Consider the following 17677-nt stretch of genomic DNA (forward strand, 5'->3'; position numbering starts at 1 on the left):
GGTGAGCATTCGCTGTGCACCCTTCGTGCTCCAAACGGGCCGTGCGCTCGCTGATCTCCGTGTTCAGACTGAGGAGTTCCTTACTTGGAAAAGTCAACACATTTCATATGCTTAGCTTCTTCCCGGGAACCTAAAGAATTTCTCAAGGAAATGTCATTATTCAATGGATTCTCAGCTGTAGGATGTTTCATAAATGTTGTGTGCTGCAGGCGAAAGGGGTGACCCTGCCAGCTCATCTGCGCAGGCCAACTGTGCTGCTCATCAGGCCACGCTCTGGCTCCTTACCAGCATCACCTGCCCCAGCTCTGGGACCATCTCTGTATTGCACACAACTGTTTAGCTTTCCGCATCACCTCCATGCGGCCGGTGTAACACTAGCAGTAACCCCACTGGTGCTGACACGGCAGCTTGGAGCTTCTGTTCTATTAAAGGGAACATTGCACCACCCTGTCCTCCTGCCTCGCTTACAGGAGTGGAAAACTCTCATGCTAAGCCATTGCTGCCTGAGGTTTGATTTCAGCAGCAGTTGAGTTGAGTAAGCAGACTGCAAGAACAAACAAACATTTGCATTTCAAGAGAAAGAAAATTTTTAACACCACTTTCAAAAGCAGCAATATGGGGTTTGCCCCTACTTGGCCATCTTGTGTAGAGAAGCAGCTTCTTTTGGATCTGGCCTTTTGTTTATGCAGCTATATGAAAGGACAATTTAGTCTTAAAAAAAAGAAAGCAGAACTTGTAATACCCCTGTCCCTCTGTGAAGAATCCCGACTCTTCAGCAGAGGTAGCCAGGCTAAAAATTGCTTCCTTCTTCTCTAGCTGCTGTTCACCAAGGACGCCAAATTGCCTGCCTGTAGTTCCCAGCCCTGGGTTCTCACCCTGGCAGTGACATGAGATAGGTGCTGAAAGAATTTTATTTCCTTCTTGTGAGCACCTACCATTTTCCTTGTTTTACTTAAATGTATACAAATGCTACACTCTGCCACCCCATCACCGGTGGCAGCCAGCCAGGCAGGTGACAGTAGAAAGCGTAACTTGCCCTCATGTGAGAGTGATGAGCTGGCGCAGTCCTGGAACAGGGTACCTCACCACAGCTCTTCTGCAGGGCCTTGTGCTAAACTGCATCAACTGAAAAATAACTTTTTTTTTTTCCCCAGCAAGATCAGTTTCCTGCCACAATTCAGCACAAGGGGCCTCCTCTAATGAGCATATCTTACCTTTGTTTCCATAGGCTTTTTCTAGCCTCCAGTCCCTACTCTCCTTCAAGCAAGCACAGGAGACACCAGGTAAATAGAGGCAAGGGGAGAATTAGTCCAGCAGTAAAGTGTTCTTGCTGCACTTCCAGGTCTATTCAGGAAGAAAGATGTACCCTCAGAAAGCAAACTTACCTTGTAACAGCACAAGAATAACTTAAAATGGGGTAGCTTGCAACACTTAGTGTTTTTCATTAATCAGTAACAGCTGAAGTTAACTAATGTCTCCACTAACTACACATTGCAGCACCTCAGTTCAGGCAGGAATCCAGCTCTGGAGCTGGGCACAGCACGGGTTGGGCCATGCTGAAAGGCACCGAGTGTGACCAGGGCTGCACCACCCTCCTCAGAAACCAAAACCGAGGGGGTGTGCTCAGCTCTTGTGGCACGGTTCGTTCAGCTCCAGGTAGCCTGTCTCAAAGAAAAAACACAGTGCTCTTTCATCTGACACTTGGCACTCTGTAGGGGTTAAGAGACCAGCTATTGCCAAGTCACTTCACCTGTAGGCAAGGCCCTATTAATTCATCCCAGCTTTCCTGCATCTGCTGGATGATGAATGCAGAAGTTCAGCTGTACATGTGTACTAACACTGGTCGTATAAATCTTGTTTTTTTATAGTCTGCAACATTTGTAGAGATGTAACACACATTCAGTGTCAAAACACCTTGGTTTTTATTTTCATATCCTTTTTGAATCAGGTTAAGCTGTAAACAATTTCTTTTTCAATCAAATACTGCCAGCTAGAATTACTTCCATTCATGCATCACTGAAAACAAAAAGGGTATTTTTCCTTAAGTATAGATTCTTCTTTTTTAAACAATGTCACTTTATACAGAAACCAAAAGCTAGAGTCGATGCACCCTGATTAGTTATGTAAACAGATAACCCAAAAAAACCTCGTCAACAGAACTAATAAGTTGGTTCCTTCATAGAATGGAAATTAAAACCTCTCCTGACTTGAGGTTAACATGGTCAGGAGCATAGAGCGTGGCACGTAAATCCATCTAGGAGGTTCATAAATTGCACTGTATCTGAATTAACAAAGTTATGCATAATGAAATGCACAGTTTAAATTCATGCTAGAAAGCATTTTTCAATATGAAGTGGCAGCCAACTGGCAACCATAACAGTTAGGTTCTGCACCATCATTTATGGCATTATAGATAACTATTACATATAGCATACTTTAAAACCCTGAAGGATTGTGTTACTTGAAACATTCTCCAGGCAGTCATTTGGTTTGAACCATTAGGAGAAAGACTAGAGTTTGCAATCTTATACCGATTATGGTACCTTTAACTTTCATGAAGTAGATCAGATATGATGCGTTTTTCACAGTAGCAAAGTTGCTTTAATGCCTTTTCTCCAACAGTAGGATTGTGTTAGATGTTTCTGCCCTCAGATCACCATTGTCCTGGTGGCTTTCCCTTTTCTTAAGTTTGGGTAACTACCTTGAGCACTTTTCCTGTTTTTTAACTGTTCATCAGTCCTTTCAGTATATCTTCAGAGAGTTCCAGCAGAGGGAGTTCAGGAGACGGGATGTCCAGTGGGGGAAGGTTGGGTATTGGAATGTCCTTTGCCTTCCCAGCAGTTGTTGCAAACTTCTGCCAACTTGCAGCTGAAGAAGTAGATTCTGCGTGTTGCTGCAGACCCCACAACTCTGACTTCTCGACAAAGTCAGCATCTACATCCAGCTCCTTGTCTACTGGAGATTTTTGGAGTCTAGCTCGTTCTGCTTTTAACTGCTTATTCTCTCTCCTTAATCTTTCATTTTCAGCTACAAGAAATTCTATGTGCCGTTTCAAATCTGCAATTTTGGTTGCCTGCTCTTCTATTATTGTTTTGTCATCTTTTGGAGCTTTACTCCCAATACATGCTTCTACTGGCTCCTTTTTTTTCTGAAGCAGAAATAACAGTGTATCCGGGTCCCTGTCAAAGATACCCTGAATATCCTGTGAGTGTTTTTCTGCAGCAGGGCTGTATTTCTGAGTAACAGGAACCAATACATTTTGATCATCAGAGTCTTCAGCAGATGGCTTATAAGAAGTCTGAAGATGTGCAGCAATTTCTTTCTCAGCATTCTGCTGGGCTTTCAGCTTTTCCTCTCTCTTTGCCCTTTTCCACCTCTCCTGGATGAGCCGTAACTGTTTCATGTGACTGTCCCTTTGTAATTCCAGTGACAGCTGAGCCTGAGAAAGAACAGATTAAACAATTTAAGCAGTGAACCCTAATCCCACATGAATATTCACGTAAGTAAAGACACATGTATGTAAATATTTACATAAACAGCATCACAGCATGCCCACGGGAGGGGAAGGAGCTTTTGTTATCAAGATACTAAATCCAACAAGAGCTCTTGACTTGTATAATGCAGCAGATTCAGATACGTCACCCAGATTTAGCATAAAAACCAGTATTGCGAAGGAATGACTTAACATTTGGTCTTTTTGTTTGTTTGTTTGTTTGATGTTTTTACTTCACTTGACCAGGTTATGATAATATCTCTGAGCAGAGGCCAACAAGGAAGAGATTCACTTGGCACACACAGCCACACTTTAGTTAAATCATACAAACCGTTTGTATGCTTCTGTGATGGTATCTTTGTAGATATATTAATAACACCCAACACTAAGCATAAGAGTACTGCAGGCCAGATATGATCCCAAATGATTCAGACATATTTAACGAAGGGGTGGCATGGTGGTTAATATCTCATGGGAACCAACTCAGTAAGAGGCTACCATTTTTCTACAAGAACTACCCATCAGAAAAAAGACGGATGTTCTATCTCCAAGGGTTATTTGCTTTAATAACATTATATATTGAGTTTAGCCTGCTGCTGTAAAAGTGCTGAACAGACTTACACTACTACATTCACAGACATATTTGTGCAATAAGGAAAGGTGTAAGGCTGTTGTTCTGAAGATCCCCCCAGTCAGGATGAATAAAACCAAAATGATGGACTATAGATAAGATGCTCAGCTTTGTGTCTCAGCAAAACAGCCCAAGTACCTCAGAGCAAAAGTTAAGTATGAAACAGGTTTTATTGCCTACTTGAAGACATCTTGGCAGACTAGAAACCACTGTTAGAGAATGCTTAGATGGGTTAGTAATTCTCTTGTCCTTGTTCCACATAAACTTGGAACAACTCTCAAGGAAGACAAGCATCACCGCACTTCTAAAACTCCTGGTTCAGACAACTATGCAGAGGCTAAGGCCCAAGAGGGGTATGATCAGTTGTGACATGATATGACATGCAGGCACACAACAGAGCTATGGCATCTGCTGCATTTTGGTCTCACCTGCTCTGACTGGGTCAGCTTCATGGCATCTGTAAGGTATGCTGCAGAAGAGAAAATTGATACACACTTAGAACAGGGTTTCAAAACCTGAATGTTTCCATAAACGCTAATAAAAGACTTCAGACCTTCCGCATTCTGAATCTCCACATAAAAGCAGCAGTCCAGAGGAAAAGTATTTACCAAGCTACAGTGGCTGGAAGCACCTGCTGTTTTTCAAAAGTCTGAAAAAATTATTGTAAGGTCACATAGTACATGCTACACCCTTCCCATGGCATCCCGTTGGCTCAGGTTGTTCCAATTTGTTCTTCTGAGGAGGACCAGCAACGTGCTGGTTTAGAGTCAGAGCAGAACTTTTGAGCATATCTTGCTGGTGCTGAAAATGACAAGGTGTAAGAAATTCTTAACCAAATTCAGAAGGATGTAAGATAATACAGAATCATCAGTCAAAGTAAAGCAAGAAACACTCAATGCATTTCTGGGTTTTGGCTTGGTATATGAAGTGAAGGAAACTAAAAAAAAAAAGCCTGCATATTAAGATGTAAGTGCTATCCCTCATTGCTCTGAGCACTCATAAACACCAAAGAAACTATATTAGTTTGTATTTTTTTCTAGTGTTTATGAATGGAAAGTGAGAATGTCTGGTATCTAGGTTATGATGTTCCAAGTAGCCACTTATTTTGCCTCCACACAAGCCCTGTCACTAGAAATGTCCTACTTGTTGCATCAATTAAGACTTCCTCTTTCTTCTTCTGCCAAGCAGTTGCCTCACAGTCAGCCAGCTGATGGACTCCAACACAAATAATTAAGCACAACCAGTTAAATAGACAGGTAGAAGGCCGAAGTGTAATTTAGGAGGGGCTGTTAATCCCAGCATCAAGGCCTGCGATGCAATCCGCTGTTTTGCTTGATTTCTGGGAAAGCTGAGCTCATCACCTGTTCTTAGCTGGTTTGATTCAGACATTCGGAAAGGGAAGTAAGTAAACTTCTGTAAGCAAATATTTGTCTAAGTATTTCCTTTATCAACAGAAAAAGCAGGTGAGATAAGCTATGAAAGCAGTGTAGAAAATACAAAGTGTAAAGTGAAACTGGCTTACAGCAGGTCCATAACTGCAGTTTGCACCTGACAAAGTCTTGGCTTCATCTTCAGTCAAGAATTTCCTTCACAGTGACAACCACCCCCAATTAAAACAACTCTGGAAACACCTGAGTTTAGCTGCTCATATTAGAAAAAAAGTTTCCAAAAGAGTGCTTGATCTGGACTGGAAAACAAGTTCACATTTTAAGAATAAAAATTTTGCTAATCCAGAAATCAATTTTAAGAGCTGGAATGTGAGAAATATCTACTCACCAGCAGCTTTTTTGTGACAAGAAATTGCTTCTTCATATTTCCCTGCTGCCAACAAACGATCTGCTTTTCTGCTCTGCTGGTGAGCCTTAAAATAAAAAGAGCATTATATCAGTGAGGGTTAACTGACAAATAACTATATGTGTTTTAAAAGTAATCAGTATATCTAAGAAATCTGCACTGATTCCAGTTCCCAGACTTTTAGGCTCAGATCTTCCACTCCTTTCCAAGCTTTATTATTTCTTTTTTTAGTACGACTTTACAAGAATCTGTATGCAGGTAAGAACTGAAGTTTGTTAACACAGCAAAGGCAGTGTATACACAACAAAATGCTTTTGAAGCTGTTCCTCAGAAAGTACATATTCTTTTCTATAGGCAGGCATTCACTGTAATTGGGTAAAAAGACCAGTAAGGCCATAAGAAGTAAGTATTTAGGATTGATTTACCTGGCAGAACACAAGATATTTGAATTATGTTAAACTTAGAGCTGGTGTGACATTTTCTGCTGCCCTGTGCCCAAAAGGCTTTGCCTTCTGGATGAAGCAATTGCACAAGACCATTGGTTTTTCCATTTGTAGCTTACACCAATTAAATGGAAGCAGCACAGCCATAGTTAAAGTTATCAAAGTCACATTGATGCTGTACAACATTAAAGTCTATACTAGCATTTGTAAGCCACTAATGTGAACCACTAAGGCAGATTTAAGGATGCCACTGAAAGAAAGCAACTGATGCAAATACTTGCATTTGCTCAGTGAGAAACAGCAGTGCATAACCAGCATCACCACACTCATGAAAGCAAGTCCTTTTGCCATTACTACAAGACATGAATTTTACTGTCCTTCCTCCAAGGCGAGCTATGTAATGTGGAAGGCCACAACCATGAACTGGCAAGGCTGTCTGTAACACAGACCATTCATAACCGCTTCACTACATGTTGAGCTTGATGTAAACAGACATCAGGTATCAGGCGCTACTCTTTGAAGCCATATACGACACTTAAAAATCTGAAGAAAGTGTTTTCCTTGTAAGATTACTGTTTTTCAAGAGAGCCTTTCCAAAATCCATACTGGCTGAACTTACAGGGGAAACAACTGAAAATCTGAAATCTGCCTCTGTAATTCTTTCTCTGACCCATACAAATTCTCAATTCCCTCCCTTGCCCAGATAAAGGCATAAAATGTATCAGACTTCAGATGTTTGGTGAATATAAATCACTGACTCACTTTAAGCATGTTTCTGGATGAACATAAAAATGAGAGCATTTGTCCACATCCTAAGATCCTAGGACAGCTGGTTCCCTACAGGCCTTATGGAATTACACTTTTCTCTGTCTCTTGCAGTCTTGGAAGAAGCATCAAAGGTCAGATAATCCAAACCATTCTATCAAGACTAACACGGTAATTATACTAACACCCATTTTAAAAGTAAGTTCCAAAATGCAGATAAATTTGTCATCTTTGTCCTGCAAATTGACTTATCAGCTACAGCATTACAGCAAGTTCTACTTTCTACCAGCAGCTCTGATGCCATAGAAGAGAATGACTTCTTCAGAAAACATTCCTTTGGACAACAGCTGTTCTTAAATAAACCCTAGAAGTTAAATCACTGCATTTAAACATTTGGCTTTCAAAAAATGGACTTCATATGCTAATATAAACAAAAAAACCCCAAAACACGACACAAAACCTCATCCTTGATTCTTCACAACAAATATTTCAGTTATATTCTTCCTCATCTTCATTAAATCCTCATAGCATTGTCAGCATTCCCTGTTTCTTCTGCCCTGTTTCTTCTGCAGGTTAAACAATCTCATAAGAGGAAATATTTTTCTATTAGAAAATCATCTCTTTTATGGCCTTTTTCTATGGACTCCTATAAATGACACATGTCGGAAAGATAAGCTTATTTCCCACGAGAACGAATGAACAGTATCAGCTCATATACAGCATCTCCTCAGTTATTCATGGTAGCTCATCCAGTTACAAAGTAGCTATGTCATGGACTTAAAAACACCTGAGCTAGCTCCTTGCAAAACAATTTTTCAATAAAGTAATATTGATACAGCTGCTTCTGCAAACTGCATGGACAGGTCTAAAAAAAAGAAGGAAAGATGAAACAGGGCAGCTAGACACAGAAGAGCTAAGAAAGCAATTCAACAAGCCAGGGCCTGGTTCCTTTTAGTAGTTTCTACATATAAGAACACCAGTCTGATTGTTTTCAAGTGCTATTTTCATATGTTTTAAACTACCAGAGCACAGTCATACCCAAATCACTTACGCACATACAGAACATTTGAGGACAGTCAGTTGTTATTTGATTGAGTAATTAAATTATTTCCATTCTCAATTAACACCTAGTAAAGCTGAAGGCAGTCTGAAGAAGTTGGGCTAGACTGTGAATAAAATTAGGATAACAAAAGTCCAGAAGTGCTAGACAAAATGAAAAGCTAGGATCCTCCAATTACAAGGTCAAAATGCCTTTCTTGATGTTATAGCAAAATATATAGATGTCAGGCCATCTTACTCTGATGCAGAGCAACAGACTTCAGACTTCCTCAGTGGAAACAACAGGAACCGCAGCAGAGAAAAACCAGTTTCAACACAGTCCTGTGTGAGAAAGCTAGGTGTTTTGCAGTCAGACCTGGGGGAGGAATTCCTGATATTATGTTTTCCTGCCAGCTTGACAAGGAAACATTTGCTCATTTATTCCACCCTGTGAGTGCTCCTTCCAATTAGTTGATTGTGGAAGGAAGGAGGAATTTCTTCCATTTTCATGGTCGATTATTTATCACCAGCAGTCTGAAGAAATTAGTGGTGCTGTTTCCTAGCAGCAAGTGATGAAGCTGCAGCAGAAGTACTTGTATGTTTAATAGCCATGCATCATGGCAATAGCTTCCGCATCTCATCTAATCTGCTGGTTTGTTCTTAGTGCTCAGTTACACTTGGCCACACAGCATCTACCAATGTTAGCAAATCTATTTTGAACCCAGAGTCGCCTGTATCCCACTATAAAACTGACAATGGAAAAATTGGTCCTGTATCATAAAGCGATAAAAATGGCTCTCAAGTTTATCCCTGGTTTCATCTTATGCTAGAGGAAGGTGTTTGCACCAACAGTTCTGAAGCTGCTATCCTGGTTCTCAACAGATTCAAGCAGGATTGCTTTGACTTTGGTCCTGTTGCGGTGGTGATTACAGAAACAGCTTCTGTACAACTGCAGTGGGTTTACAGATCTGCTTTTTATCTTCTCTCTTCCAGTTGTAGTACTGGAAATAAATGTAGGATGTGGTTTAAGAACAATTATAACTTATTAACAAGCTCTGGAATTGAAGGAGGGAAGCAGTTTAGCAACTACTTCCAGATGTCCCTCCCAGTCCAGATGAGCTGGAATTCCCAGTAGTCAAATGGACAGGTGTAACAACTTGACTCCCCTAAGGGAAAGCAAGTGTGAGTGAAGGATGACCAAGCTAAAAAGCTTCCTCACCTTGCTCCAATATGTTTGGTTCTTAAGGGATGTGTGCATGCCATATATTGTCAGATGAACCACGCTATCAACTAAAGAAGCAGGTAAGCTAGACAGATTTCCTCCAATTTTCCAACTATATCTGATACATTAAGAAATTATATCTGCATTTTTAATTTTGTACTGGTGTTCCAGAGAAATGCTCTTCTTTGATTTTCTACATAACTAGCCCAAGTTATTGCCTATGTAATCTCTATACAACAGAATAAGAAAAAAAAAAAATCAAACCCTCTAAAATGGCAGTGCAAGTCTCATCTTTGCCCACAGCATTCTTTAGCAGCCCAAAAATTAACACCCAGCTTATTTTTTTTTCCATGAGAAGTGAAGCCATAAGGCCAAATTTCTCATTACTCCCTCAAACTGAAAAATAAAAGTGCTAGTTTTCTTTCTAGAGATCATGCACCATTAGGACCTAAAGAATTACCACCAAGATTCTAGCTTAGGTAAGGGGGAAAAAAAAAAGGTGCTGCTTTTCCCATATGATTACAGGTGTTGGCTAGCTATTCTAGAAAGAAGAGTAACAGGAAAAAAAACAGCTTGATCCTACAGTAACTTTAACAGGTAGATGTAGTCCTAATCATTTTCAGATAGGGCAAATCTGCTATCCTCTCTTAAGTGCAGCAACTTGCAACAGTCCTCCTGTAGCTGAGATAGATTGTCCTGCGTATGTTTCATTTTTCTCTGTGCCTCTAATAAGAACAGCTCCTCACTGGACAAAGCCTGGCACCAGACATTAAGACTACAGCCTTCTTCGTTCATTGTAACAGACTCTCTAGAAAGTGATATATTTTAATATGATCATGAAGCTCAGATCAAATGCCTTAATAATAGTTACAAATGAATGCATGAAAACATAGTTGCTAAAATGATGGGGCCTGAGGAAAGCTAACTGCAAAGAAGTTTTGTCTAATATAACACTTTGTAAGTGTTTTAAGTGAAACCACTATTTCCTGCTAACACCATCTATTTCATGCTATGGACTGCAGATATCAGCTATCTTTGCCAGAAAGGATCAATACTTGTGCTCTTACTGCTGAAAGCAAAGATGAAAGTGATTTTTTGAGATATGAGGGATCTATTTGGGGATTTGTTTCCTTAAGCATACAGGGCTGTTTCTCTAAGAATGTATTTTGGAGAAAGGGAGAGTCAGAAAGTGCATCTTTCATTGCTTCCATACTGTACAAAAGAGTGCTAAGTATCTTCATGTCTTTCAAGTGGATGTTTACAGCAGCAGGCTGCAAGGTGCAGGATGAGGTGTTGCAACTGTGTCAGGGCTACACCGACAGAAGCTTGTTTCAAACTCATACTTACCAGGAAATAGTTAACTTAGAAAGGTGTCTGTCTGCATATGCATTGGAAAATGGAATGAAGAGACAATTCAAGTGCAAAGTTTGACACAAAAAGTCTAAGAATAAACTATGGTCATCAATTTTTTTCATTAAAAAAAAGTGCAATCATGATGAATAAAACTCGGGATGCCTATGGAAAGTGCTTATATTGCAAGCAGTTACACTAAAAGTGAAAATAATAGAGTTGTACTGTAACTTATGCTAAATAATGGGAATATGTTTGCCACTAAGCCTAAAGAAATGGTAATGCATAGCATAGAAGCAAGCCCCCTTAAAATACTCCTTATATTCTACAAAGAAAGTTAGAGTTGACTGAAGGAGAAACAAAATATGGCAGAGCACACTGTGGCTGCTCGGCCAACACCACTAGCCACGTTGGCTCAATTTTCTATTTGTGAAAGACTGTACTTAGCAAAGTTGACACAACAATGACTCAACTGTAAATCACAGGTCAGTGTGCCTACAGAGAAAACAAGTATGTGAAGCTCTCACTGAGAATGTATTCTCAATACTAACAGACTCTTCACTTTGTATTGAACTGCAAATACATTGAAGTTCAACTCGCTTGCAAGCAACAGTATTAGAATATACAGGTAGACAAGCAACCAGTTGTTTAGCCAATCAACATTAATTCACTGAATAGCTCTAATTGACTATGTGTGTGTTCCCACTCTCTTTTAAGGTAAAATGGTTAGTCTGAGTTCCACACCATGCAAATGCAATTTAAAGATCTGGAATGAAACCAACTGTCATTCATGCTGCTCAGGTTAAGTGGAGTCACAGTTGCAGCTCTTTCCCTGATCACCTGCAACTTCATTAAGGTGTGGTGTACTTATACCTATTGCATAGTCAAATAAACCTTGTTCTCTTCCTTTTAATCCATTTAGTATGATAAAAGCACTAAATGCTTCAACTTGCTTGTCAGAGCCATTTTGCATACCTACAGTTCTCAGCTGCTTGGGTAATACTTTCTTGTCCTCATACACAGTGCTGCAGCTGGTACTATACAAGTCTTGCTAACTGGAGGTTATAAGCTTACGGAGAACATCTCCACTGCTCTGATATTAAACAAAACCAATCTGGGCTCCTATAGGTAGCCCTACACCACACAGCTCAAACTGCTACAGCAACTGAATTACTCCTCAGTAGGGACAACTGAATCATCACAACAAATGATCCAGTAAAACTATTCCTGGAGCAGCGATTCCAAACAAAGTGGGGCAGAAATGCTTCAGCCATGACTTCAGTCTGCTGCCTCCCCAGGACCCTATGAGACACCTTCATTTGGGTCTTTAAGCTGTTAGAGACACTTACTCAGAGCTGAACCGCGTGGCTTTATGACACTCGCATAATGCCAGCATGATGCAGCAGGAAGCTGCTGGTACACAAACTGCACAGCTATCAGTGAGGAAATAATGCCTCTGTCAACCACCAATTACTTTGCTAGTTATGTTCTTGACTGGGAGCTACTGCAAGTCATTATAAGTGCAACATGCAGCAGCTTTGTATTGTGCTTTAATAGTAGTTATATGACTGAATACAATGTAGAGCCTTTTCAAGGAGGCCATTGCTGATCTGGCTGTTCAGCTGAGTATCTACCTCAGCACATCCAGTCACTTTACTCAGACAGAAATGCTGCAGCATTTATGGGTTCAAACCATACTGAAATGAATGGCCTCATACAGATAATGTTGTTATTGGGAAAACAAAGACAGGCCTGTGGTAAAAACAAACTTTGTATTAGGCATATCATGATACTTCCACTTTTATTACCTAAAAGCTTGTTTTCTCTATCTTGAGTTCAGAATTGAGTGCATCTGCCTCTTTTTTTCCCCCATTTTAGATTGGAAAAGCAAGTAAAATAGTTTCCAAATTAAGCTTTATTAAAAAAAAAACCAAACCAAAAAAACCCCCAAAATAAAACCACCTGGATTCAGTGGACATTTCTGTAGATTAACATAATATTCCCAGTTTTGCAATCAAAATAACAGAGGTGCAGGTTGGCGTTAAGTCTCAAACACATGGGCCCATATGGTTTAAATACTTTGGCCTCCGGTAAACTTTCACAGATGCTTAGAAAGCATTTTCTTCTCCTACTCTTCTATATTGCATATTTATTTTTCTTTTTATAGTGTTATTCTCACTCCAGCCACTGGTCTGTGCTTTCTGGTTTTCGTTAAAAGAACAGCTCTTTGAGCTGGGTTCCTTACACTTCAAGAAACTTACTGCTGATATTCACCAGATTTTAGATTGTATTTTATTATAAACCATACAAAGTGCTATTATCCTAAAGGAAGGGTACAAGATAGAGGTGGTATGGCTCCTCAGCAAATATTCTATAAGAAGATACTGAGGTATTAAAGAAGAATCTGCAGTTACAAAGTCCTGAGTGTCAGACTGTTTAATAGGCAAGTTTTCTTTTTAGCCTCTTCTTGAGGCTGATACTATTTGCCTTATATTTTTACTGTATTATTTCCAGACCTCTAATAGTCAGTGTGCTGTTGTGCTTCTTAACTGATACCTTTTGCTCATATAGCTAAAGTTAAAAGTATTACTGTATGTGAGATCAGAATTCCTTGCCTCATCCAGATGGCAGTAGGAATTGCTCCTACAGCAGGTAAAATGAACTCTTAACTGCCTTTTTTTTCCCATTTTTTCAAAACGCATCTTTTCTTATGAGACTTACCTTCATGCTTTTGTACTACAAGTTTTAATATGTTAAAGAGTGTTGAGATATCTTAGTTTATGGCACTGGATTATGTGTGAAACAAGCGTTCAACTGGACTATATAGCCACTATATGGTTGCCTGCAGGTGCAGCGACTGCACTTAGTCCATACCAGTTCTGAGTTCCACAACATAACCTAAATATTTTATTTGTAGGCCTAAGAACTGGCTTCCTTATTAATAAAAGCATCAGGGCTTTAACCCATTCCTTCAAGATTAGATAATATTATCATCTGCAAAGCATACAGTACACAAAAAAAGGGGAGAGGGAAGGAGGGAAAAAGGGTGAGACAAAATGAATGACCAGAGCTGCTCCAAAATACTTTCTTATGGTTCTAACAACTCAGATGGCAACAGATTTTGGGGAAGTTGTTTAAATTTATTCCCAAATGAAGTATCACTGGATACAATGAATACCGTGAGGACAGCTCAGTGGAAAAATCAGATCAGCAGTTAGTTTTGTGGCACAAGCCCTAGAAAGGTTAAAAAGAGGGGAAGACAGGGTTAGACTCAGCATGATTATTTTTTAAGCATGCGACAATGGCACAGAAGGTATACAAAAATATAAGAATATTTTTAAAGGGGAAAAAAAGGGGGGGGAGTCTGGAGAACTAAAGGCTACAAATTCTAAAAAAATAAGCCCATGTCTCATTGAAATCATTAGACCTAAAGGTCAACAATTAAAACTTCCATGAAGGAACAAACACTGTAGTTACAGGTTTGGTTCGTTTTTTGTTTTTTGTTTTTTTTTAAAAACAGATCTGGAAAGCAAATCAGTATCTGCCTAGTGCCATCTACAGAAGGCAAGAAGCAAATCAGGGAAATCAAAATATAATTAAACTTTAGTAATATCCTTCATAGTTTAATGCATTAAGACCCAGACACATGAAGCTAAAATATTATTTTGAGGGAAACTAGTCTTTCAGAAGGTAGAAAAAGAATGCAGTTGAAATCAGCACAATCCAATAAGGTATAGCATGCCACCTGTAATTAGGAAGACTAAGAAAATAGTCAAATATATGAAAAATAACTGAAACTGAAACACACCAATAAGTGATTAAATAGAGTCAGTGTGCTAGGTGTTAAGAGGAAAATGGAGACATTAGGATAGGCAAAAATACTAAAGATTTTTTTTTTGTCAGATCAGCTTTCCAGTAACTAAGGGCAGATGCTCAAATACAGAATTAACGGTCATGCAGGCAACTTCCTAATTTTCTATATAAAGCAACTTTTTTCCCTGTATCATCTGTTACACAGAAGTGTCTTGATCTTATTAGTCTGCTGCTAGACAGGCACGGTAACTGCACACTCCTGTTGTGGTCAGAGCTTCATCAATCAGGCTCTAGTCACATTCTTGTCATCCTTAAAGTCCTCAGTATGTAGTCTCAGTAAGAAACACCAACTGCAGTGAGATCTGCAATGTCAGAGTTGCTACTTTCAGCCATTTACTCGTGCACTAGATCTACTGTTTGGGAAGTTTTTACAGGGTCCGTGAAATAGCTATATTTTACCCCTCCTACATTACCGTGCTGCAAGTTTGCCTGACTTCAAACCCATCATATCAACAAGTTACAAGACCTTTCTACTTCGTGCTGTGCTAAAGAGACCATCTTCCTGCTACGCTGTCAGCCTTAATTCCATGGGTGGTCCGCAATGCCTTTCTGAAGTTAGAGTGCAATCCAGAAATACCTGACTGACTCCATACAGAGCAGGTGAGGATTTGTCAGGACTGACATTAAGCTGGAGCAAATAAGCTTTGATTTAAAACTAAACTGACACAAGTCTCCAAGGTTTGTATGGCAATGTCTAAACAATTTCTAGATCAAACTCATTCTTGGAAGCACTACATCTTTGTTCCTGGCGTGCTGCTCCTGGCTAATTGGACTGCTGGACCAAGGCTAGTTTTCTAAAGTTATGCTCTTTGCATCACCGCACATGAAGGCGAAGTCTAGGTACAGCTTTCATAAAACCTGTAAGGCAGCAGAGAATTAACTCTTTGTGATCTTAGATTTTCTCTGTGTCACAGAAACCTACCAGTGTTGACTGTTTAAATTCTAACTAGCTTTTGTGAAGATGTGTTTTTCAGACATTTGTGTTTCAGGTGAAGTTCCTTAGAGAGTAATTTAAGCAGAGTAATTACTCATTTAAGGTTTTAAAGCATTTCACCTTCTGAAATTAAAAGCAGCATACAGTGAACAGCGGTCACCGATAAGTCTCTCGGACTCTTTAAACTCCCGGAAATGTGACATGTGCCATCTAAGCCTTTCCTTTCAGGGCGTCCCCCATGCTTGGGCCAGACCTCCAAATCCACCCGTACAGACGCACGCCCCGCTGCCCAGTTTCGCCCCTCCCAGCCCCTCCGGATCTCCCGGACAGGGGAGCCGAGCCCGGGGGCTGCCGCCTCCGCACTGCCCCAGGCAGGGGGCCCCGGGCCCTGTTCCAGCGGCGCCTCTGTGTCCGGTAAGCGAGGAGAACCACAGAATGGTTTGGGTTGGAAGGGACCTTAAAGCCCATCCAGTTCCGCCCCCTGCCATGGGCAGGGACACCTCCCACTGGATCAGGCTGCCCAAGACCACATCAACCTGGCCTTGAACACCTCCAGGGAGGAGACATCCACACCTTCCCTGGGCAGCCTGGGCCAGTGCCTCACCACCCTCATGGTGAAGAATTTCTTCCTAATGTCTAGTCTAAATCTTCCCCCTTCCAATTTAACGTCATTCCCCCTCGTCCTACCATTACGCATCCTTGTAAACAGTTCCTCCCCACCCTTCCTGGAGCCCCTTTCCCTACTGGAAGGTCGCTCTAAGGTCTCCCCGGAGCCTTGTCTTCTCCAGGTTGAACAACTCCAACTCTCAGCCTGTTCTCGTGCGGGAGGTGCTCAGCCTCCCCCCCCATCACCTCCGTGGCCTCCTCTGGACCTGTTCTAACAGTTGCATTTCCTCCTCCTGTCGGAGATTCCAGAACGGGGCACAGGGCTCCAGGCGGGGTCTCAGGAGAGCAGAGGGGCAAAATCCCCTCCCTCGCTCTGCCGCAGCCGCAGCCCAGGCAACGCTCGGCCTGGCTCCCGCCGAGCCTCTTCCCCCCATACACTCCCCCACTCCTCCCCGCAGGACCCCGCCCCAGGGCCGACGGCAGCGGCTGCGGGCGCTCACCAGGTTGAGGGGCGCCTCCATCACCTCCATGGGCGGCGGGGGCCGCGGGCACATGGGGCGCTGAGGGGGGCGCCCCCGCCCCGCCGGGTTTGTAAACACGGCGCGCGTTTCCGCCCGGCGCGGCCCGCGCGCCGCCTCGCGAGACTCCGCCGCTCGCGCGAGACTCCGCGTCGCCTTGGCAACGCGCGCTGCGCCCGCCCCGCCCCATGGGCCGCCCTCACCGCGGCACCGAGGCTGCCCGGGGATAGACGGGCTGGAGCTCGCTTTGGCGCTCTAGAGAGCGAGCGGGTGTTACCGGGGCGGGGCAGCGCCATCCCCGTCGGTGTGTGCAGTGAGGCGGGAGCTGGGGTCGAACGTTCACCCCAGCTCACCGGCGCCTGTGTGAATTCTGCCAGGAACCTAACAGCGTTCCTTCCAGAGGGCTCATTTTGGTGTCGTTATGAACCTCGCGACGGTCAAATCTCTGCTAATTCGGAGCTTTGGCTCCGGCTCTGCCTGACCTTGCGTTTGAGGCGGGGGGAGAGGCGTGAGGGGGCGCCGGGCGCGGCACCGAGCGCGTGACGGGGGGCCTCGCGACCCCCCCCGCCAACGGCCGCCCCTCGATCCGCTCCCGCCCTCCCCAACGGCCGCCTTCGCGCCGCCCCTCGATCCGCTCCCGCCCCCTCCACCCCCGGCGGGATCACTTAAATGTCTCTTCCAAACCGTTCCTTGATTCTAAAACAGGTGATAATGGCAGCGACACCAAAGCTGCCACATCCACACGCGTGTGCGCTGAAGAGAGCGGTGTTAATGATTCAAAGCAAAGTTCCTTGGAAAGATGGGCTGGGAAGGGCGCCGAGCAGCAAAGCCCCCCCGGCTGAGCGGCAGCAGCTCCCTACCTGTGCCGCGCTGTGTTTGATGGGCTTCATGTCGTTTATGGTTCACCCCTTCCCTTCCCTAGAGGAGAAAACTGACATAAAGGGACTGTGTAAGACTTTCTTGGGTGGAGCTAAGGATGGAATGGATTCATAGCAGCGTGACAGGAATAG

The 17677-nt window shown here is 42.4% G+C and overlaps 1 protein-coding gene across 1 annotated transcript; it reads right to left on the bottom strand.

The window, feature by feature from the left end:
- Window positions 1-1903: 1903 nt before the first annotated feature.
- On the bottom strand, window positions 1904-16786 carry NRBF2 (nuclear receptor binding factor 2). The gene is made up of 4 exons (XM_054071911.1): window positions 16650-16786; window positions 5901-5985; window positions 4553-4593; window positions 1904-3439 (listed from the first exon to the last, which is right to left on the bottom strand). The coding sequence occupies exons 1-4, from the start codon at window positions 16701-16703 to the stop codon at window positions 2723-2725; spliced, it is 897 nt and encodes a 298-aa protein (XP_053927886.1). The 5' UTR covers window positions 16704-16786; the 3' UTR covers window positions 1904-2722.
- Window positions 16787-17677: the final 891 nt, after the last annotated feature.

The sequence above is a fragment of the Cuculus canorus genome, chromosome 7 (assembly GCF_017976375.1).
Source record: "Cuculus canorus isolate bCucCan1 chromosome 7, bCucCan1.pri, whole genome shotgun sequence".
In the NCBI taxonomy this organism is placed as follows: domain Eukaryota; kingdom Metazoa; phylum Chordata; class Aves; order Cuculiformes; family Cuculidae; genus Cuculus; species Cuculus canorus.